Source organism: Colias eurytheme, chromosome 6 (genome assembly GCF_061535395.1).
Source record: "Colias eurytheme isolate Ceu_HAF_F1 chromosome 6, ilColEury1 Martin Lab GWU primary, whole genome shotgun sequence".
NCBI lineage: Eukaryota > Metazoa > Arthropoda > Insecta > Lepidoptera > Pieridae > Colias > Colias eurytheme.
The window spans coordinates 13,089,257-13,113,590 of NC_142985.1; the positions used below are offsets into that span (position 1 = coordinate 13,089,257).

A 24,334-nucleotide genomic window follows, 5' to 3' on the forward strand; every position below is an offset into this window, starting at 1 on the left:
AAAGACCTAGCAACTAACGGAATACACAAGAGTTAACACTAAAGAAAGTTGCTAAAAACAAATTAAAAGAACGTCACCGCTGCGTCAAAACCCAATTTACATGCACAAAAAGTAAATAAACAGAACCCACTTTTTAACATGAGTCACCGTGTCAATGACCAATCTTCACTTTCACACAAATGTTGCCCGCACCTGCCCGTTACCGCTGCACTTAACTCATTGAAGGCGTAACATTCTAGAACAGGGGGCCCAAAGCTATATAAGGCCGGCCGGTCTCGCTCGCCGGCATTCGAAAAATAACACGCAACCAAGCAATATACAAATCAAAATGTACAAACAAGCGCTGCTATTCGCTGCATTCCTAGCCATAACAAACTGTGAGGAGAAGCCCTACAAAACACACCACTATGTCGATCCGTTTGCACTTTTAGATCGGCACCTGTCCCACAGCCTGACCTATTTATGGCCGTGGAGTCATCTCATCAGAGCTGCTGCTGCTTTGGACCTGGAAGACAATTTAGAAGACCCACAAATAATATCTGACTCGGAACAATATCTTGTCCGACTAAACGTAAAGCATTTCAAACCGGATGAACTAAAAATCAAAGTTAAAAACCGATACATGATTGTGGAAGGCAAGCATAAAGTTCGAAACGATGATGACAAAAGGTACATAGCCAACCATTTCATGCAACGGTTTATCCTACCACCTGGATCAAATCAGGAGGAAGTTAAAGCAGTTTTGAATGAGAAGGGAATCTTAACAATATCTGCGCCAAAACACGAGCTCCCACCGCCGCCTCCAGAGAGGGAAGTGCCAATCGAAGTAATTGAACCAAGTGAAGAAAAGACAGAAAAACCAGTTGAAAAGGTTGACAAAAAGGAACCAATACCTGCATCGTCGCCCACACCTCTAGAACAGTTGGAAATCGAAGCAACAACACACGTCGGTAAAATAAGGAAGAAGGAACTAAAAACAACAACTAAAACAACAAAGGATAATGAGGTTACGAAAGGTGGTGACGGAAACGGTTTAGATTATGCGTTAATAGAAGGTGAAGAATGAACTCGTAGTGTCATAACTAGGTTATGATCCAAAGACTGGTTTCGAGCTTTAAGTGAGTGCGTTGTGAAGTGTTTAAAATAAAATGTTATTTATTCGAGCTTCGTTGTTTTACTTCCTGGCAATTTTAATGCGGTAATATTTCATCTTTAGACGTGCTCTTAGGGGCATGTAAGATATTGTTAGGTAGGTGATTTATTTTGTTCACGCTTTTAAAAGATGAAAAATTTATTACTCCCGGTTGATAATAAGAACATTTTAAAAGCTATCACAGTTTTACTGTAGAGTCTTACATAAAAGCATTTTTAAAACTAAGTTAGTTCAAGTAAAATCTTTTTCTACTCATCGTTTTAGATTTATTTTTTTAAATATATACGAAAAAAGACAATCAAGCTTACCAAAAGCAATGTTTAAATTATTCTCGATTCATGTAAAAACAAACCACAAGCAATAACTCGTAACCACTTAAAATAATAAGGTCTGAAAGTTAGTAAACAAATATTTGTATTTGACATTCGCGTCTATTACCCAACTCACAAAGGTCGCATCACTTGAAGCGGTTGAAATGTTCCGACTCATTATTTTTCCCTCCTCAGAGGATTATATAAATTACTTTCATTGACAAACTCTGAAGTTTGAGCTTATGAACGTCATTTATTTAAGGGATAAGATATTTACTTCCTAATTAAGGACATTGGAAGTAATAATAGTAATATTTAAGAGACGTATTGACCATTATTCAAATAATGGTGCTGTTGTGTAAAATTAATTTCATTTATTACTTGGTAATTAATAATATCAGAAATTTTTATACCTTGGATAAAATGTTTGGCTAAGCTTTCAGTTATTTTTTTATTAGGTTTTGTCGAATGGCTATTACGTTGTTGCAGTTTTAAGCACGCTACGCTTCTGAAAAAAGTTTATTTCAAGAAATATTAAATTGAGTTTCAATATTGCGTTAGGAGGTAGTAGTTACATGTCTAAGAAATTTCCGGTAATTTCCAGATAACAGTTCCCATAGTGCTTGGATTAATTTTATTAAATATTTATACTTTATACTTATGTATAGATTTCATATCATTCGTTATTTTTGTATGATATAGCTTAGCGACACTTATACATGCTATCAAAGTTCAAAATAATATCGATAAGAACATTAATATTACCTTTACAGTTTTTAAAGTTGTATAAAAAGCTTGAGATTTTGGAATGACAAGATTTTAAGTAATGAGTTATATAGGCTGACCATCATTTTTATTTCTGTCATTGCATACTAAGACCCCTGAAGAACCGCCAGACTGGTACAAATGACCCAATAATTTATGTCAGTATTTCCCGGCCTAATAGGAAAAGTAATCAAATTATACGCATATATCTGAAACATATCTGTAATATTCTGTAACTTATTTTTTAACTTTCTTCTAGTTTGCTAATTAACGACGAAAAAGAGTGGGTCTCTTTATTAGTTTAACAATATTTTTTAAAGGCGCTTTTCGGAAAAGAAAACCACTTTACCTATTTCGTTGAAATTTATAAATAGTTTGAATCCAGGAAAAACAAATCCAAATTTTTAAGCAATATTAGGGGCAATATTTTATAATCAAAATTCAAGAAATACTGCGTAATTAATCAAAAAGGACATTTTACACGACCTTGATTGTTAACATTGTATTTTTAGAAGTATTTGTAATTGATTTTCTATGGATATGTTAATGGTTAATCAATCAAATTAAATTAAAACAAAACAATTTACTTTCCTTATCATATAAAGATTATAAAGACGTAATTTTTATAATTCGCAATGTTTTATTTCATTGCCCATCCGTCTTATAATAGAACAACTTTTCGTTTTTTAAGTGAAACTTCTTTAGGTGCGTTGAGAGTAAAATTTCAAAGTCACGTCATGGCAATACTGTCACGTCATGGAGTAAGGTGACGATTTTGGTATCTTGCCAAAGAAGTTTCACTTCTGACACGTGTGCTCGGCATACACGTTCTTTTTTTTAATCAACGCTTTATCTTTCAAGATGGATCCTGTGTATGTTTGATGAAAATAGAAAGACATTCAGGTCTCAATGGAACTAGCGTATGGCTCTTAGTCAATATTGTAGCTATGAATTCAACATTCGGTTTCTCGTGTATTTATATTCCTGAGAAATATATATACATATGTTTTATATGAAAAGGACTCGTATATTATTTAGTTCTCTCTCATTGAGGTACTCACATTTATTACTGACTAGACTGTATTTTTTGGGTTCAGAACTTTGGACTGGGTGAACTAATTATGTTGATTATTTCTTCATTTGAATGCAGGCTCCTTTTTAAATTTGGCGTATTTCTGAAAATTAGCACGCTTCTTAGGTTTTTTTTAAATAATATTTTATAGTGTTTAAAGACTTTCAAACTAAGTAAAAGTTCTCTACAAGAACAAGTTGGGCGGTCACCAGTCATACTTCAGACTGTTCGAGTGTCATCCATTCGTACTAAAGAAATATAACCTCCTTGACTTTATAGTAATAAGACTAAAACAAAAATAGACAATAATATAAAACACTAATCTTAGTTCATGAAAAACTTTATTCGAGAAATGATGTTTATTGCAAAACAAAAACATTTTCTTATACCGTCTTAGACTCGAAGGACCACATTAAATGTATATAAACACGGTGTCTGGGGGTTACCATGATGTCTTAAACAGAACTGTTTCCAGTGTGGGAAAGTGATGGCGCTAGACGACATATATAGCGCTGTTTTTTTTCCACACTGGATATAATCCTGCTTTAAGACGGCACGGTGTCTGTCCACTAACCAGGTATAATATGACGTAAATAATAAACTTATCAAGCAGATGGTGTCATTAAAGATACGGGGCGAGTAAATCACTAATATTACCACATTACCCAGTACACTATAAAACAGTTTATGACGCTTTCGTACTGAAATGTTTTTATTTCTTAGGACTTTTACACATGAACGGTTGATCCATAAAATGTGATAGCCCATGGACCTCGTAAGGACATTTAAGAATTGCTAAGAAACTGATGACGGGTCTGTTTATTTTATGGTCTATTATTTTATGTGTTGATGTAAAATAAAACATCTACGAAGTGTAGGCAATAACGCATTTATTTATCGAAGTTCTCAATTCTATTGCTATAATGTCAGAAAGTAAAATTTACAGATACAGAAAGAATACAGGTGATAGGCATTCTGCATATTTATCATCTATACTACAGTTATAAAAAATTCGAGTTATAAAACACAAAACTAAAAGAGTCATGGCAATCTCAAACCATTTCTACAATTTCGTTCAAACTCCGCAAAACTTTTGACAAACGCCGCGTTTTCACCTTCGAAGTGTAAAAAGCCTTTCGTAAAATAATAACAGTTATTAAAGTCGTAAATGAACAGTCTGTACAAAGACAATACTGAGAGAGTAAGGTGCCGCCTCCATGTCGTTTTTCCAGCGACCCTTGCTTATTTATCTAAAAGTATAACACTTTTTGTAAATACAAAAGAAATGTAGCGAAAACATAGGATAGAAAATTAGTTTTCTCGGTAACTGGGCTTAGGGTAAGGAACACTTATGGAAACGAAACAATAGAAGCTCGAGCTATCTTCGTAGAAATATCTTCCTCATAATACTTCAAGATAATAGAATATTGTTTTTTTACCATTCGAAAATTCACCAATCACCAATCAATGAGAATAAATACAATCAAATTTGAATGCCTGCGACCATTCAAATATTACTGAATAGATCTATCTACTACCGGGGAAACTAAGCGATGCTTTAACTGTATTGTTTTTTTTTTTGTGATATTAAATACTTACGGTCTTACTTATAAAATGTTACCCATTCGCTTTGCAATGGATTAGTTATTGCAATAACCTGTCTTGTTTTTATGATTGACGTTTCATGTGAGCAAGAGCAGGACAAAGCTATGGTAGAAAATGGTAGAAATTTATCAATTGTTTAACTTACTTTTTATTAGTAAGGCCGTTAGTGTTTACTGTGCGTCACATAAACAGTTCAACGTCCAAACAAACTCAACGTTGAATTTATAACCAGCAAATCCAACTTCTGTTTTATGAGCACCTTAGTGACAGATGGAAAACTCGAGCGCAACAGTTGACAATTAAATAAAAACTTTATGCCATTAAAAATAAAGAACGTTTTTATGTACGCCCCAGTTTGGCAACAATACAAATTACTCTTTGACTGCAATTAACAATTAAAACAGGCACGCATTTAAATATTTATTAATGGCGTAAGGCTAACCGTTAAGGCAGTGTTATAAAGCTTTTGTTGAATTCATGATATAATGAAAACCTGTATAATAGCAAGTAATTTCGATTTAACCCTTATTCAAACGCGAGCCTGTGGAGGAGCTAACAAAAAAGTAATATACGTTCCTGGGTAATTTTGGGTCGTAGATTTCAAAAATACACACAAAAAAGGGGTTAGTGGGGGGGAAGTACCCTTTTTTCGGTGGGAAGTATATATCCCGTCATCTGTTCTCTCTTGTAAAAAGTTTGGAAAGGTGGGAACTATAGCTCCCAGTGTCCACTCCAGACATCAATATTTTAAAACACTAGTTAGTTGCCCTGACTCCACTTGTGAATTTAATGTTATCGTAAAAAATTATAAAGATCAAGTTTTTTAATAAAGGCGGTGAAAGTACTCATCAATGCAAGTTTCTTTTACTGAGGGAAGAATTCGGGAATTGAAAAATGAATGACTTCAACATAAAAATGGCATTTTTCTAAAACAAAATAAAAACAATAGGTAAATACTAATGTATTGAGTTAAGGTTTCTAATTATCTGATCAGGAAATAACGAATAACAATAAATAAGTTGCTTATACCAACTAAAAAAGATTTTTTAGACACACAGATTTTATATATAGAATTTCCGAATGTCGTGTGCAGTGACGAACGCTGGGATGATATCTTCCCACTTAAAGACTTAATTTCAATCGACTCTACCAAGGTATATACGAAAGATTCTGGGCATATATTTACGTTTCACGCAACCGTAATTTATTCTAGTTTACATAGCTAGAACTCAAATCTACTTATCTAATTTTTTTTGAGCACTACACCAAAAACTAAAATATAACGGTCGTTTTCGGCTGCAAAATCACGTCACCTAACTTTGACGTGTGTTTACCATGACATGTAATAATTCTCTGAAAAGTGTTTCCATGAAAAAAAGTTCTCTAAAATGTTAAGATTGCGTAGATAAATATAACACTGCATTAGGTTTAAGCATATAAAAATAAAACACGATTTACTTCAATCTGAGACGTGGGAAGTATAGCTCCCAGCGTTTTAATAAGGGTTAATAGGAGTTTTTAAGAGGAAATTCTGATCAGTACTGATTCAGTACTTAAAACGATTCTCTTGTGACAAAAATGTTCAATTCACAAATCTACATTTTGAGTGAGTACAGATTAATACTATATCCTGAGATTAGTGATTTCAAACAAACAAACAAACTCTTCAGCTTTATAATATTAGTATAGATTTTGAAAGGATTTGGCTCTTGTAGATAGAGCAATCAAACATCATTATTTCAATAGATCATTCTCTTTGAAGACAATCGATAATCAACGTATTATACGTTCAGTTAAATTACATTTAAAATATGTAATTCTATTCAAAACTAAATCGACGGCAAAAAATAAACAAAATTTTATTTTTCGGAACACATTACACAACTTTAATTATTGCAATCCGTCCCTGTAACGTCAAATGTGTCGTTACAACAGAATAGCTGAGTCGAGCTCAATTGAGCGGGAAAACTAAGCAATGCAATTCTTTAACTACGTGCGTTGTTTCTTCTGGAAATTGCACCAATGTTTTTCTTCTCTCAAGACTTTAAAGTAATTAAATGAAAATTGTAGCGACCGTGTAAGTGTTACACGTAGTAAATTGACTTAGTTTTTTTTTGAAGTGAAACTTCTTTATCGGGGTTGGACAGAAATTTAGTGTAACATTTTTGCGTTACGCCGTACGCGTGACATTTTTGCGTTACGCCATACTCGTGACATTTTTAAGGTCATAAAGAAGTTTCACTTCTTACGTGTGTACTAGAGAGTACACGCATACATTTTTTTATTATTTAGAACGATGTTAATTCCTATTTGTATTAATTTATGAATTCATCCTGAATACTATATCCCACCAAAAACATTTTCATGTAAAATGTTGCCAAGACGAGCCCATATGACTCGCACTGTCAAAAAGTTATCAGATCTCATGTAGAGCCAAGCTTCTAACACTACACGCCCTAACTCTACAAGGCCTAACTTCACAAACTCTACACCTTAGTCAAAATATGTGGCTTGGCCATTTCGCTACATTCACATCGGCGTAAGGTGAAAAATTAATTCACTGTTCATTACTTTTGTGTTATACAATAGTTCTTGTAGTAACGAACGGCCAAGCCATATATTTTGACTAAGGTGTAGAGTTTGTGAAGTTAGGCCTTGTAGAGTTAGGGCGTGTAGTGTTAGAAGCTTGGCTCTACATGAGATCTGATAACTTTTTGACAGTGCGAGTCATATGGGCTCGTCTTGGCAACATTTTACATGAAAATGTTTTTGGTGGGATTTCATTTCTTTTTGTAAGTTGTTTGTAACAATTTTTTTTTTTTATTTTTAGCTACTGTGTGGACGTAAGAGGCAGGAGATTGGCATTAGGCATTCATATTTATATGATCTGATCTGAAGTATATGTCTCAATATATGTGGATTAAATTTTTAATTTTTTTTTTAACAAGGAGTACCTATACTTACATATATATATCTAGGGGAACCAAGTTTTAGATTATTAGATTAGACCTATAGCGTCATCAAAATTTAATTTAAAATTACAGGTCTCATACAAACTCCCATCCCCTAGTTTAAGGGGTTGAGGGATGAAAGTTACAAGTTTTATAATTTTTTTGTTGTTTGTGTGCTAATACTAGCTTACATACAAAATTTCAGCTTTCTAGGACATTAGGAAATACCTTAAGAATTTTGATGATCATCAGTGAGTCAGTGACGAAATTAGCGTTTTTTAGATATAAATAAAATCTGAAGTATAAAAGCTAATGTAATTAAAACTTAATATGTTCAATAAGTCCGCTATTGACAATATATCCCGAAAATTTTGTTGATCTAGCATAATCCAAACCCAAGTTATGAGGGTTCAAAAAAACGTCGAAGCGCTTCGAGAAAAGGTAGGTAGTGCCCGTGCGCGTAGTCGCTTGGCTCGTCTTGGCGGGGGCACTACCGTGCCCCCAGATTTTAAAGTACATCATGTCGAATAGGGTATAGACAAATAAACAGATTATAATAAATATAGCTTGCTATTGTAATCTATATGATGCAAATGCTGGCTTCCTCGTTATTATGTAGATGATATCTTGAGAAATATCTCATTATAAGGAGATTTATGTTATAACTATTGTGTAAAATGTTTCATTTTAATAATATAATTTTAAAAATATTATTTACTGCACCATAAATAAGTTTGCTGGCTGTTGCTCCAAGTAATTTTCGAAACTGGTGAACAAATTTTAACAGAACTGTCGCTATCTGATGGCAAATATAATAAGTTTTTTATTCTGTAAAGTGCTTTTATTATTTTTTTTTTCTATTAATTAATAGAAAATAAGGTTTTCTTGTAAGATATTCTGACAACACATCATACGTACGAAGACGCAACTATCAGCTAGTTTTACATAAATGCTGAGTGTATGTTATTATATTACACATTAATAATATAGAACCTACTTTTGAATGCTTGATATTTACTTATAACTTAATGCTTCCGCAGTTTCAGTAATTATTGTCTATAGGTAATAATTATAAGGAATAAATATATTATTTTTATCGTAAGAATCATTATTAGTTTTATTTTTTCTACCTAATATGTAATACATATAAACAGTCCAGGGACGCCTCTCCACCCTTAGCTGCTCACAATATGTTGCCCCCTTGTCGCACTATTGCAGCGACTTATTTCGGGGGCCCATACAGTGAGAGGACGAGTCACCACCTGCCAACATATTTTTACTTTCTTTTAGTAGAAAGGCAGATGCCATAGTTTCCCATAGTCCCCAATACCAGTCCATTTAGCATCCCAATCCATAGCCCAGTTATTAAATTTCGATACCCTGCAATAGTCCTAACGGCCGCGGACTGCCCAGGGCTGTATCTCTATAGTGCAGTCATGGGCAGGCTGCGGCTGGTGTCCCACAACACATTAAAATTCTCGAAAGGGCCTCTGCGTGTTGGATCCGTGTCCCCACGTAAGCCTTCCAAAGATCCGGGTACCGTCCTTCTGGTGGTACTAAAGGCATTTTTTTTAAATATATATATTGAAAGTTCCGCAGACAAAGTCGCAGGCACAACTAGTATAAATGTTATTTCCCTTAACTTCAGTTACACGGCATACATCATATCGTATATCAAACTGTCAGCAACTCCTTAACATGTATTAACTTTTAATTGGATAGCCATTAGATAGAAAACGCAAAGTATCGAGTTTGAAATAGGTAGGTACATATTTTTATGTGATATTTTTGCGAGTATAGTCGTTGCTGAAATTTTGTTTTTAATGGCATTCGTTTAAATGAAATGTAAATATTAACAGTCATTTATTGTAGTGTTATGATATATGTAGATAGATGCATAGTGCATACATTATATTTTTTCGTTAATTAAAGTAATAAAATGATGTTATGCCTGAAACTCTCCATCTCCTTGGTTCAGTGGTTGACGCGGCAGCGTAGAACCAAGGGTCCTGGGTTCGATTCCCGGTGGAGACGAAGAAAAAATAATGTCTCGGTCTGGCAGGACACAGAAGGCTGATCACCTTCTTCTCCCTAAAGAAAATCGATCAGTGAAAGAGATGTATGTATAAAGGCATCTGCCCCTTACCCCATTAGGGGACACGGAACTTCACTTTATGCCTGAAACTCTACTTTATGATTATGTTAGGTAAATAAATTAAAAAGGTATTGAGTAGCGAGTTATATGTGTAATCCAATGTATTACATAATTTTCAGTCGCAAAGACTTCTAAAGAGTTTCCTCCGTACAAGATTTGAGATTTTCGTCGACTGTATTATTTCTCTATCACTGAATTAATCAATCATAATATTACAAAGTATGCTTAATTTTGTTACACTTGGCTCTAAATTCTAATTTTAAAAGGTTTTAAAGAATCAGGTTATACTAACTCTCAAATATTTGTTTTTATTTTATCATAATATTATTTTCTTTATGGACTGTGCTTACAAAACATGTTTGATTTCAAATCATTTCCCTAGTTCCACATATTGTTATTTGTCATAAAATAAATACATTAATTAGATTGCGGCCAACTTCATTGCATAATATCCATTGGGTACTTTTATAAGTACCTGGGCTATAATTATTTTAATACATTTTTTTTTAATGAAAGTTTAGGCTGATTTTTGTTATCGTGCCCTTATAAAATGGATAATTTCTACAGTTTTTTTTTTAATTTGTGACGCACTTTACTTTATGTTCATCAACATGTATCGAAGATTAATCTTATAACATCAAGTCTCAAGCAGTGGTTGATCTGTACGATATACTTTGACATACATATTAGGTAAGGTATACTGATAAAATACGTTCACAAACAAAAACGCTATGAGGTAAAAAATATAACAAGAAAGTATACTAAAGTGTAAATATATTAAGAGGTGGAACTGCGAGTTTTATCTAGGTACCTAAATATAATACAATTCTCAGATGACTCTTCTATTTAAATACAGAGTAAGTTATAATCTTAATAAAGGTTGTCAAGTTGAATTAGATGAAACAATATTGAGGCCCTTTCTGGATTAAACGAAAACATTTTGGCTATCAAAACTAATTTTGCTCCTAATCATTTAAATTTTATTATATAAAATAAGCAAAAGTGTATCAGGGATATAATTAAAACATAAATTTTATATTAAACAATCTATAATTAAATAATTAATAATAAATTAAATATATTATTATTTACACGACTATTTACATAAATGGATCTTAAAACTAATACACCTAACTAAGACTTTTTTTCTAAACGACTTGCAACCACAATTGCTTAAACATAATGCCAGGCGTTTCATTTTGTTTGTTGCATTATTTTTTAAAAGACAACTAATACAAAAGACAAATTCTGAAATCAAGCGTAAATAAACAACACTATCAAATTAAATAGTAGTAAGGACGATATCCTTAGTACATTAATACTATATTTAAATTCGTGGCATAGATCAATCATATCAAGTCAACTTCAATAAATAGTAATAAATTATTATAAAACTACTTTTAAATACAATTAACTTTGAACAGAATAAGATCCATCGGCGTCGTACACTTTGAACTTATGTGAGTAGCCCTTCCTCCCATAGACCGGTTGTTCATACGCTCCATAGGGCTTATTATACTCCGGACCGTATTGATCATTATGACCGTAACTGTGGCCATGATGCCCGTGACCATGATGGTCATGATCATGATGGTCATGACCGTGATGGTCGTGACCATACGGATCATAATCATACACCGGGCCGTGGTCATACTCTACGTAATGTTCGTGCTTGTTTTCTTTCATATATTTTATCAACCATAAAACTATATGCCATGCTTTGTACACAATAACATAAAATATTGCTCCGTATATAATCTTGAGTACGAACAACTTTGTCGCCGCGACATAGAAGAAGTGAACTGAAACAGAAAACATAATATTAAAAATGTAATAAATTAAATTGGTTTTCTATGGATCTTTTAAGTGGTATTTTATGAAAGAGGAATAAATTTTCATTTGAGCAAACACGTCTCATGGAAACTTTTCGGTTTTATACGAAACCATGATATTTTTAAACAGCGCGGCAGTTCTCATTTAATGCATTTCTACAATCTTATAATGAAAACAGAGAGTTGTTTTTTCTAAAAAAATAATCCTAGCCTATCTGTAGATATATATAGAGATGTGATGATTTGTAAACCACTGCAATAATCCTTAACAAAACTCACTTAGGATAATAATGGTCTTTGAAGATGTTTTTGCAATAATGCTATATTAATATTAAATTAATTCAATTTTTAATCTGAATACATGTTATATTATTTTTACACCATTTGGGTTATTGGACCACGTACCACATTCACGAATTTCGTGTAAAATATTACAATACAACTACATGAGAACATACAAAAACACAAATTTGAAATATGAAAAACATTACAAACGAAATTACATCTCATATTTTCATGTAAAAGTATGTTGCATGCTAAAAGTTAGCTTTTAGAACTTCCAGAAAGCATCTCATAAGAGTTTTAAAAGTTCAGCCACTTAATTCTTTCTTACACTTAAAAGTTTAAGTTTATTATTACGACGAAGCTTAAACTGTTTTATTAAAAACTAGCGAAGTTACGCAATGCTATGTAGATTGGAGAAAATTATTTTAAAAGTTTAGATTATTAAAAGCTAGATTAAAATATGATAATTTGGGAAAAAAATAATAAAATGCGCCTAAGGAGCATTAAATTTTTATGTTATCGATATATCTATATGAACTAGTATAACATATCCTACAGTTACTTATAAGTAAGCCTGGCAGCTTCGTATAAATCCAAAGCTTTATGTATCCCCTTTCGTATGAACGGTCTTTTAAACTCTATATTTAATAAAAAAAATCAACTAACCTAATACGACTGCCGATTGATATTATTCAAGATCACATCAAGGAAAAGATGCGATTGTGGTTTATCATGTAATGTATAATCGTTCTTCTGTGTCCAATTATTAGGCACATATTTGAATACCGCCAGGGACCAGGCCATGATAACCATGGCTTTAATTGCTGCTATAAGAAACGCGATTCCCAGGAAAATCTTGTATAAGCCCACCTTAACAGCCAGGAGGATTGCTAGGTTGGCTGCAACAGACAATTGATTGCATTTGAATAAGCCATTTAAAATGGAAGAAAGGAAATAGTACGAGAGCTGGAGAAGGAAATTAAAATCTGTTTTAAGTTTTGACAACTCCTGTCGTAACTATTTGTTAATGTTTCTGTTGCAATTTCCTATGAAATATTGAGCTTAGGTTCAAAATATAATATATCTATGGAATTGGCAATTTGATTTTATGCGATTAATATTTTAGTTTTGACGTAGATATCAAGAATAATTATTAATGTGGTAGAGATTCCTATCTTTTGATATCAAAACTAATAGTTATGGTAGATAATTTGAAAGGAAGATATTATAAGTTATCCCGTCTTATAAGAGTCCTATCTACAAATGGTAAGGTAATGGTAATCTTTGAATATAATTATAAAAACAAAACAAAACAGCCTAAATTAAAAACTTCATATCAACGATATCCTAAAATTTGTAATTCGAAAACAAGACAGCAGTTTATGAACTACACAAGAAAAACTTATCAATAAAAGAGCGCATATAGTTCTAAAATTAATCTCGGTTTCAATGCTAAATTATACGATGGATCTAAGTTTTCTAACAGACGAACGGCAAGTTGCGAACGGCAGAAGCTACTTCAGTCGACGTATTGACTGCTGCCGCCGACGCTTCGACGACTTCGACGACTGCCGTCGACATGTGGCGACGGCTGAAGTAGCCTCTGTCGTTCGTCTGTTAGAACGCTTAATAAAGTAGCAAGGAAAACTTCGAGACCTATTCCTATAGGTCTCGAAGTTTTCCTTGCTACTTTGAATTTAATCAAGTTGAACAAAAAGGCATCCAGTATTGTTGAGTATCCAATTATAAACTCTTTTTAGTTGTTATCGATACCAATGGAGTTTTATTTGTTTCTATAAAATGTAGTTCGCGAAGCGTATTGAAGATTTATTTGAATAGTTTTTAGAAATTTATTTTAGATGGCGTAGAGCGATTTTGCTCGTATGAAATGTAAATGAAAATGAATATAATAATGAATGTGTTTATAATATGTTATATAGTGTTTGATTATGAAATACAAAGGATCATTTTTGCCACTTATTAAACAAAAACAAAGTCACTTCATGCAGATATCAAGAAAGAAAACTTGTATTAATTTTTAATTTTAACTTTCACTTAGCGAAACAAAATATATCCAGAATTTGTGAATATGAAGTCTTTAAAACTTTTTATAAGAGTTTGAAAATGTGTCTTTAGTGTCTACTTCTATTGATAATGTAATTTCCGTTTAAAAAATAGCAAAATCTTAACCATTACGTTACGGTACCTATTATGAAATTTTCAAACTTTCGCATAATATAGTCCCATTTTGCACATATTTTAGATAGATAGATAACTCGTTTATTCATAGAACACAAAAAAATAGGAACATAATATAAACACAAAACATAAAATCAATTAACAGAAACAAAACACACAGTAAGTATATTAAAAGAAACGGATACATTTAATGTGCACAGTGTTCTACAAACAGGCCTTGGCTCAACATGAATATCGGGATTGAAAAACCCCGACGCTGATATTCTGCCAAAGCCTCTAGAGGGCAGAAAAATAAATAAACTTAAATAAATAAACAATTAATAAATAATGTTAAAAATATAGGGAGATAAAGGAAAAATAATGAAATATTAGAAGGTATGTAATATCAATAAATAGCAATACACAATATCAAAAATAGATAACACGACATTTTACATGATATAGTCCTATTTTGAACAGCATATTTTTATACATATAAAAATTTCTACATTTTATATTTCCAGTCAATACCGCATTACCATGCATAGCATTCGAATGCCATATAGATTTTTCAAATACTGGACTTAGTGAAATCCAACAGACTCCTTCCAAGATAAAATGTTTCTCCATTCAGTTCGTTCCTGTAACCCCTTGGCATCTTATAGTTATGGTTTGAATAATATTCGTAGAATAAATGAATGAATTTTATAGAATTAACGCTTTTTGGAAATAATATTGGCAAGAAATACCTATCAATCAATCTGTCATTAATGAAGACAGAAATAGATTTATAGTAGAAAGCTTCCATCTTAAATCCTTTATCCTAATCCTTATTATCCTTACTTATACATTATTTTATCATGAGCGAGCGAAAAGTGTTTGATCAAATTTATTTCACGTCACATTAGAAATATTTTATAGTACTATTTTTGTGTCTGGAGATAGTTAAAAGCCTAGTAAAGTGACAGGCTTTTTATCTCGCCGAAACATAAAATTCCCATGGGAGTTTCCTTTGACTACGCGAGCGAAGCCGCGGGCGCAAAGCTTTAAAATCATAAATGATGATGCTTGTAGAGAATATAATTGTGGCCGGTTATCATTATACTTGGGCATGTAAGGCAATATGATTTTATGCTCAAAAGCAGCAATTTCAGATAGCTAGGGCAGTAAAATTACTAAAAACATGCCTACAAATAATTTACGTCAATCCAAAGTTTTTTTCTAAACTTATAAAATATCTTTATCTAGCTTTAATGTTACAAATCCTATCATTATTTTCGATACAATTTATCACAAGAAATTTAGCTCTCGCATTTCTATATTTTTGGTGAGTACCTCCTAAATAAGACTCAGTTACAAAAGTGGGCATATTATATTTTTATTTATTAAAAACTATTAAAAAAGGCTTCCAAAATGGATACATTTTCATAATAAAGTAAAAGAAAAATGAGTTCAAAAATACTTACTCAGTAGAGCATATTTTCCCTTGCCTCTCGCTTCTGAAATATCTTTTTCTTTAATTTCATACCCGTTTGTGAAACACAGCGTAACAGCCAGAATTAACATAATCAACCTCATTTTGGCGGTAAAATATGTCCAGTGTCGACACAATTCTTTTAACTTTTTTAATATACCACAAATATAATCCGTGATGTTTTTCTTTCTTTATCTGGTTAGCACTTTCAGTAGATTATTTTCATTACTTATTACTGGCCACTGCTATTATCTCAAACAAAAAAAAACGATACTTAATTATGTTCTTTTTTTAAACCTCAATGACATTGACACTAGAAACTTTTTTCAGTATTTGTTTTTTTTTTATTTTGACACTGGTTGAAACATATCAATATATTTTTTTATTATTTTAAATCACAGATATTCTTAAATAGATTTTTCACAGTTCTCATCCAGTCGTAATAGCTTTAACGTAACAAATGTCAAAGTCGAGTTCGCCTCGAGATATGAAGGTTTCCTTCTAAAGAGTTACATAGGTGATAACGAAGTGATAATTATTGTAAAAGTAGAGAGTGCTCTTATGTAATGTAAACTAGAATTTCACGATGATTCGACGTACATTTATTTTCATGAAATTTCACTTATTTTTTTTGTTGAACAATGTTTAGCACTTACGCAATATTTAGATGTTCTCTAGCTTACATCATTATGTTTGAAATAAGTAGGATCTTGGAAAAGTGCTTCTGGGCCAATATTTTTCAGTGAAAGATATTGAATATAATTTATTTTTTATTGTTATTCACAGTAAACCATACAACACACATTAAACCCATCTCTATACTCATTAGCACCAAAATAAAAATGTTTATACGGAAAAAGACAATAAAAATAAACGTAAGGGGGTGAAATCGTTGCAGGGAATTTGTACAAACTTTAACATTTAGAAGTCAGCGCGAGTCGCTGGCTACTGAAAAGGAGAAAATTTCCAGATTTCTCCAGTAAAGTTTGTTTAAAAAGAATTCAGTACAGTTCGCTTTGGACATTAATTGTGAAAGTTCGTATTAAACTACGTAAGGTTTTTTTTTAAATTACCTCAAGTATTCGAGTATTTTCTGTTGATCTTCAATTAAGCGTGGCTCACAAAGGGTCGCAGGTTCATAACCTTCATATGCCTTAGCTGTTAATGAACAAATGTTTATAAAACAAGACACAATTTCTTGAAATACGGATAAAATATGAGCTTAATGTAAATTAATTTTCGCTCGTATATTTAATACCTTTTACTTTAATTATATTGATATGAAAATATGATTAAGTTGATATTAAATGATCTACGAGTTTATAATGAAATTTGGCCATTCAACTTTCGTGGTCCTTACAAACTCAAAGTCGAATATTTATTCATTCAACTACTTAAACTTCTTTAGAAATAGGTACTTTAAGATCGATTGTAAATATAAATTGAGTTTCTTGCCGATTCTTCTCCATAGATACTGCTTTCCGAATCGGTGGTAAATGTTAAAAATACTTATGTAATGACGATTCGAAAGTGCTACTAAATAGTAGTCTAATTGAATAAATGAATGTTTGAGTTTGAGTTTGAGTTTGAAAATAAATCGTCAAATACAACAATAAAGAACCACCAGTTCGAGAGGCGGCTCTAGGTACTTACATCATGTTTCATATGAATTCACAGGCTTTTTTGAACAAAGCGTCTAACTTGTACGCTCAAAGAAATCGAGTGAAAAATTAGTTCACAACACATCGTGGTTACAGTAAAAGTTCCACAATTCATGTTATAGCTGTAATGAAAATGTTCACAACGCGTCGTGAAAATTATAGAAACACCACATAGCGAGATTCTTGTCGTGACCAACATGCCATTCATGCTATAAAGAATTTCTTAAAACCACTAGAATTTCATCGTTTTGAATCGTCATATTATTATAACAATTATGTACCTTTTATAATCGGATCTGAGAGCAATCATCGTTAAACTGAACAAGAATGTCCTTCGCGTTTATGTGTTTTGCGATACAGCTCTAGTGATGTTCATATAAATTGTTATCGATATTTAACTATGAAATAATATGTAGCAAAAGTGTATTTTTAACTAAAAGCTACTGCATTTACAATTTTACCTTACCTTGTGAACTAGGAATATTTATTATAATAATTCCAATTACAAATTAAGTATAGAATAATTTTTTATCATCTCCAACATACATTTTTACCGAAAGTCAAAAGTGGAAAGGTTAGTTCATGCGGTATTTGATTTCCTAGAACAATTTTACATGTACAAAAATCTCGAAAGGAATTTCACACATGACATACACTGTGTATTTATTTAGAAAATACAGTTATTGTGAACTAGCAATACAGCGCAGTTTTACTCGGTTTATATTCGGTTAAAAGCTTTAGTTTCATGAAACAAAACACCGCATCGAATTTCTTCAAAATGAATAAAGTTTTCCATCAACATTGAAAAATGAATGCAATAAAAAAGAATATTCTGAATATACGAGTATTCCATTCGTTCGTATTGAGTTAAAATAGTTTCTAACGTTAATTAAATGAAATTTAAGTATTAATTATGAGTTTGTATGGTACTTAGCTGAGAGGATGGACGAAAGTTTCAGTTCGCTTGAAACGAGAAACTGTACTCTGAAAGTTTTTTCATCATATTACATTTCTGAATATATGCATATTAATTAATTAATATTTTAAGATTTATATTAATGAAACTTTAAAAAAATAACCCAAATTAAGCAATTTATTCGAATCGAATACACTGTAAAAATACTAATAATCTGTAATAATTATCAAAAATCTTACTTTGCCTACATCACAAAATATAATCTCACATTTCTGTGATAGGAGAAATCTAGGAGGCTAGGGAGTGATTATAGATAGGCTACTTTTTAAACCATCTTATTCCCTTGGTAAGAACTTTAATAATTATGGTACGTTATACGTTACGGTATCTGTTTTAACCACATGGACAATATCGCGGGTAACAGCTAGTACCTACACTATAAATTACTACACATTTTTTTTATCGATAAATATTTGTAGTATCTACACTATAAATTACTACACATTTTTTTTATCGATAAATATTTGTTCCGTACACATCCCTATCCCTATCGTTAACGTATAGCTTAATCGATTTTATAGCGAATGAAATAGTTGTAATAGAGATGTGATTATTGCTATTAATATCGACACCCAATAATATCCTTCATCTTTTTACACAACTGTTCAAAAGAGGAGTAACGCTTTTACTTGCTTTATGTGGGAAGGTATATTATTTGTGCACATATTTCTCTTATTATATGGAGTTGAATTAATAGGGAAATTACTTACTGAAATGTTAGTCGTGTTTATGTTTCGTAATAGATAATACATCGATAACCTTTATTAATTATGTTTCTTAATTAAAAAAAAGTACATATTCTACATAATATTAGTTATATTAATTATGATGTTCCATCTATCTTAAAATAAAATTTAAATCAAATCCATTCAGTGTGGCGTGAAAATACATTAGACAGAGAATTGCTCCCGAATTAATATTATTAGTACTTTGAATACAAAGGAAAACATAACAAAGGAACATCCACGGTAGCTTAAAGCAAAGCTGTTTGTATTCAGTCAGTAAAAGCTTAGGTTCAACTCAATAAAGTTACATAAACTTAAGATATACGTAGGATCTGATTACTTGGAAATATTTGTGCATAAACTATCCGTATCGATTCCAATAACTCATATAACACACACACTACACAGCTTTCTGTTTATCGTATGTGGAAGTTAACATAAAATGTTTTTAAGTCAGCTAACATCCGTAACTTTTAGCCCTATTTTGACAGACTTTCACTAACATAATTATATTTTTCGATAACAATAATTACAGTTCATCTAGGACAAACGTTTAACTTGAAAAACTAACTCTATTTCGATACACAAGGGAAGTTTTACGGCGCGTTTTTTTTACATTTGATTTGAAACTATTTTTTTAATATTTATTCTCTCACGCACAAACAAAACTAAGTCACCAGTCCCAGTACACTTTAAATAAAACAACTCATCCAATAAATTATTTATTCTTACTCAACAGCCAATCAAAAGAGCCTAAATCGTTGCCATATTCCTTCAATGGTTCTTCTGGAGGACCATAGCTGTAACCAACCGTGTCATATTGTGCATACACTGGAGCTGGTCTTTCCTTTTTCGTGTAATGCTGGAGGAAGATGCCGGCTATGGCGAAGAGTTTCTGGAACAACGTCATCATCAGGAACACGGAGACTGCCTTGAAGATCGCCACTTTGGAGAGTAAGAAGAGCAGGATCATACCTGTAAGAGAATTGGTGATTTGACCTTTAATAATTTTTAATTGTTTAAAGTTTATTAATCTGGCATAGACCATTTAGAGATTGGATATAGTGTAATAATGTTAAATACTAGAGTTGTATAACGCAATTATGTACCTACGGTAATTGAAACCTATTAACTCAATTTTTATCCTTTTCTTTACCTCTTTTTTAGATATTTTAAATTCCTGAAAGAGATAACTTTTCAGGAAAAAGCTAAGTTTGCTATATTTATCTAGAGATTTTTACACGTACGTATTTTATATTGGTGGGTCAATCAATCAATAAATAAATAAATTTTCTAGCCTATAATCTACCACATAAACACAAAAATTTCTTCTAAATCGACTTGCTTTAAATTAAATATACCAAAACTATTCCCATAAAACATTTCGCAAATCCGCTCAAAATCTCGGGGTTTATATTATAATGATTTTTCTGTCCCTTACATTAGGTATCCTTTCAAAATGATAAATTACTTCCTCGAATCCTATATTAGGAAACCCTTCTTGACAAATTCATAATATGTAGGCACATATGACAAATGAGAGGAGTATTGGAATAGACTTTCCTTCTGATGGATTTCAAAGTACATATTTTTAAAGACTACCTATTTTTTTTAATTAAAATTAATTTTAACCACACAGAAGAAAGAATTTCTTTACATTTCAAGGTTAATAGCCAATCAAAATTTTTTTTTTATATATTTAATTAACTTTTAAATACAATTAGATAGTCAGCAAGCTTAATACTTTATAGGAAAATCAAATTTAAATGTATGTTTGTCTCACTTATTCTTATAGCTTATATAAGAAAAAATACAGCACATGCTGTAAAAAATTGTAATATACCTATACTTAGTATGAAAAAATCCTATAATATATGATAGAGAGGGAATTAGCTAGTATTAAAATAATTTCCATAACAAATTCTCACAAACATTTACTTAGCTACAAAAAGCGTTCTTGAAATTATGTTAATTAAAAATTCATTTCAAAGTATTTAATAATTTCAGCGCACCAAGAAACAAATATACTGACGGTAATAAATCTTAAACATCTATTCCTGTTATTTCGCTCAATGTTATTACATTTAATTAATAACAAGCTGATATTTCCGGGAATAAAGTGGAAAAACTATCATATTACGAACTAGACCACACGCTTCAGTTTTAATAAAATAAGTTATTGAAACAAGCTCTCTATCTCTTCCAACTTTAAGTATACAAAGATTTTTAATTAAATTTTTTACCGTTCTTAATATACAGAACAATGTAGAATGAATAAGAGTTCAAATTAGTACCTATCTAGAGATTATATTATATATTTTGTATAATATATTCAAATGTACGTTACGCTTTAATTTCCTGTTACATATTATACTTTCTTGAGTACATAATTTACCTATAAAAGCAATGTCTTTATAATAATTGAATGATTTGCTGAAATACGATAACTAATAAAATAGACAACAAGTGTAGTTTTGCCTGTGTGTTAAATTTACTTCTGCGTTGCGCTTTTTTTTAAAGATTTGTAAGTCTAAACAAAAAGAGTCATGCATTACGTACCTATAAATTTCGCAGGACTTTTCTTCTTCTTAGCTCTTCCATCTTCAAAAAGCAAATCAGCGTCTTCCAAACAATAACAGCTCGCCACAAAAACAAGCAGAATCAATCCCGCCTTTATCATTTCGCGCCTTAATTTTTCAATTTAAAAACAGAACAATACAATCTGCGACTCGAATTTATTATCTGTTTCACTTGTCAAAAAGAATGCAACGTTAACTTTTCTCGAACGTTCGCACGAGTGACTTTTTGTGTTCTATTTGACAGTTCAAATACGTTCGAATTTGTTTCAAAAATTGTGTTTTATTTTTCTTATTTGCCAGGATCGCAGATCTCGACGGGTCAAGCACCGTGGTATAAGTAAGGCCAAGTCCACACGTACCTTTGAATTTGTTATACTGTTACGAGGAAAGTTTCATTGTTTTCAGCACTTAAACAAATGTCTTTTCACTGTGACAAATGAATTTCTTTGGAAGCGATTGGAGCGCTTTTGTCCACGCACACGTTCCATACACGGTATTTAAATTTTACGGTTTTAAAAATTTCACCAGTTGGCAAGGAAAGTGTTTAACATAATAAAGATGTTGACGGTAATTTACATTTTAAATGGAGTAAATTTCGATACACTAGAATTTCAAACAGCATTGAAACATTATTTTATAAACTTAAAATTAAGTAGTCCAACTAGCGGTCAACGTTCCTATTTCTTAATTTGCTCATTGATTTGAATTTAATACGATTTTATGTGGAAATATATTATAACATTTCTTTAATTTTAAAAGCCTTCGTCAGTTTCTTTCTGGATAAAATTGATCTTCGTCCGAGCATTTCAATTCATTTTTCCTCAAATCGAAAACGCTGACTTGTACTTTAAAGCTTCCAAATTCCGTGATTAGCAAATTCCATTCAAACGTTGAAAATATAAAGAAAGGAAGATTATATTTAACACCATAGTTATAAAATTGAAAAATAATAAAAAAAATCTCCATGTAAATATTGTAATCTATAAAAATAAGTAGATAGTATAATAATTAATGTACAATTTAATCTCTTGTAATGAAGTTGATAAAAAAAATTGGTTGTCTGTAAAGTCGGTTTACTGACGATAGTTGAACGTGACAACGTCCGATTGATCCTCGCTCTCGCTTGCACTTGCACTTCAAGCCTCACATGGAACGCCTCAGAGCGAGGTAACGCCGCATGAGTCATGTTTTTGACGTGACAACGTCTTATAATTCGATAGAGCCGGATGCACGCCCGAAAAAACATGACTCATGCGGCGTTACCTCGCTCTGAGGAGTTCCATGTAAGGCTTGAAGTGCAAGCGAGAGCGCGGAACGAGCGACAAAGAAGCACAATCGGACGTTGTCACGTTCTACTATCGTCAGTAAACCGACACCGACTTTACAGACAACCAATTTTTTTCGTGCGTGCAGCCGGCTCTATCGAATTATAAGACGTTATCACGTCATAAGAATTAAAATTAAACAGTCGCCATTAAATTTTACTTAGAAACAAATCATCATTTATAGGAAAAGCAATGCGACGAAGCCAGTTTAGTTCGTTACAGTCCCGGAAATCGCAGGAAAAGGCTGGGATAGCCAGGTAATCCGGTTTTCTCTTCCGATGTAAGATGTAACTAAAGTACTAGAATTAGATATTTTATACTAGCTTCGCCCGGGTGGTGTTTTGATAAAAGGTAGCCTATATTCTTTCTCAGGGTCTAAAGATTGTCTGTGCCAAATTTCATCAAAATCGGTTTAGAGGTTTAAGCGGGAAAGCGTAACAAACAGACAGACAGACAGAGTTACTTTCGCATTTATAATATTAGAGAGGAAGTAGGCATATCCGCGATCAAGAGATATGAAATTTTGTATGGTAATCGTTTAAGCGTAATTAAACTATCACTATCGTATAAATGTAAGTATGTATAGTATTTATACACTTGCTTCTGTATGCATATAAGGATTATAATACTGAAATACGTCCTTATTTTAAAAGCTAACAAATTTTTAACAACTTTATTATTTAACAATGGACGTAACAATAAAAGCAAAAACATTTTCAATATCCAATCCAGCAGAATATCATTACATAAAATTAAGCACCACAAAGAAAAATAGTAGTTACCTAAGTATATCTTTTCTCGATAATTCAATTAAAAAATACCCTCTTTCCTTTCATTCCATCAAATTTCTCACTACACAAACGCGACAACAGAACCAAACCAGACAGGGCTTTAAATCCATACTTCCATACTAATATTATAAACTAGCGGTCCGCCCCGGCTTCGCCCGTGGTACATATTTACGTTTTCTCTACATAAAAACCATCCTCGTACTTCAAGGAATATAATAAAAAAAGAATTATCGAAATCGGTTCAGCCGTTCTCGAGTTATGCGCTTACCAACACATTTTGCGATTCATTTTTATATATAAACTAGCGGTCCGCCCCGGCTTCGCCCGTGGTACTTACGTTTTCTCTACATAAAAACCATCCTCGTACTTCAAGGAATATAATAAAAAAAGAATTATCGAAATCGGTTCAGCCGTTCTCGAGTTATGCGCTTACCAACACATTTTGCGATTCATTTTTATATATAAGACTAGCGGTCCGCCCCGGCTTCGCCCGTGG

At 32.0% G+C, this 24,334-nt stretch overlaps 3 protein-coding genes across 3 annotated transcripts; 1 reads left to right on the plus strand and 2 right to left on the minus strand.

Annotated features, from left to right (window-relative positions):
• The first annotated feature begins 271 nt into the window (after positions 1-271).
• On the plus strand, positions 272-1,163 carry LOC149908127 (uncharacterized). The gene has a single exon (XM_090103270.1). It carries the CDS (start codon positions 329-331, stop codon positions 1,064-1,066), a length of 738 nt encoding a protein of 245 aa, XP_089959396.1. The 5' UTR covers positions 272-328; the 3' UTR covers positions 1,067-1,163.
• Positions 1,164-11,167: 10,004 nt separating this feature from the next.
• LOC149908128 (uncharacterized) lies at positions 11,168-16,204 on the minus strand. Its single transcript, XM_090103490.1, has 2 exons — positions 15,774-16,204; positions 11,168-11,814 (listed from the first exon to the last, which is right to left on the minus strand). Exons 1-2 carry the CDS (start codon positions 15,883-15,885, stop codon positions 11,423-11,425), a joined length of 504 nt encoding a protein of 167 aa, XP_089959616.1. The 5' UTR covers positions 15,886-16,204; the 3' UTR covers positions 11,168-11,422.
• A 3,650-nt stretch (positions 16,205-19,854) lies between these two features.
• Positions 19,855-22,035, minus strand: LOC149908129 (uncharacterized). Its single transcript, XM_090102699.1, has 2 exons — positions 21,703-22,035; positions 19,855-20,118 (listed from the first exon to the last, which is right to left on the minus strand). The coding sequence occupies exons 1-2, from the start codon at positions 21,821-21,823 to the stop codon at positions 19,862-19,864; spliced, it is 378 nt and encodes a 125-aa protein (XP_089958825.1). The 5' UTR covers positions 21,824-22,035; the 3' UTR covers positions 19,855-19,861.
• Positions 22,036-24,334: the final 2,299 nt, after the last annotated feature.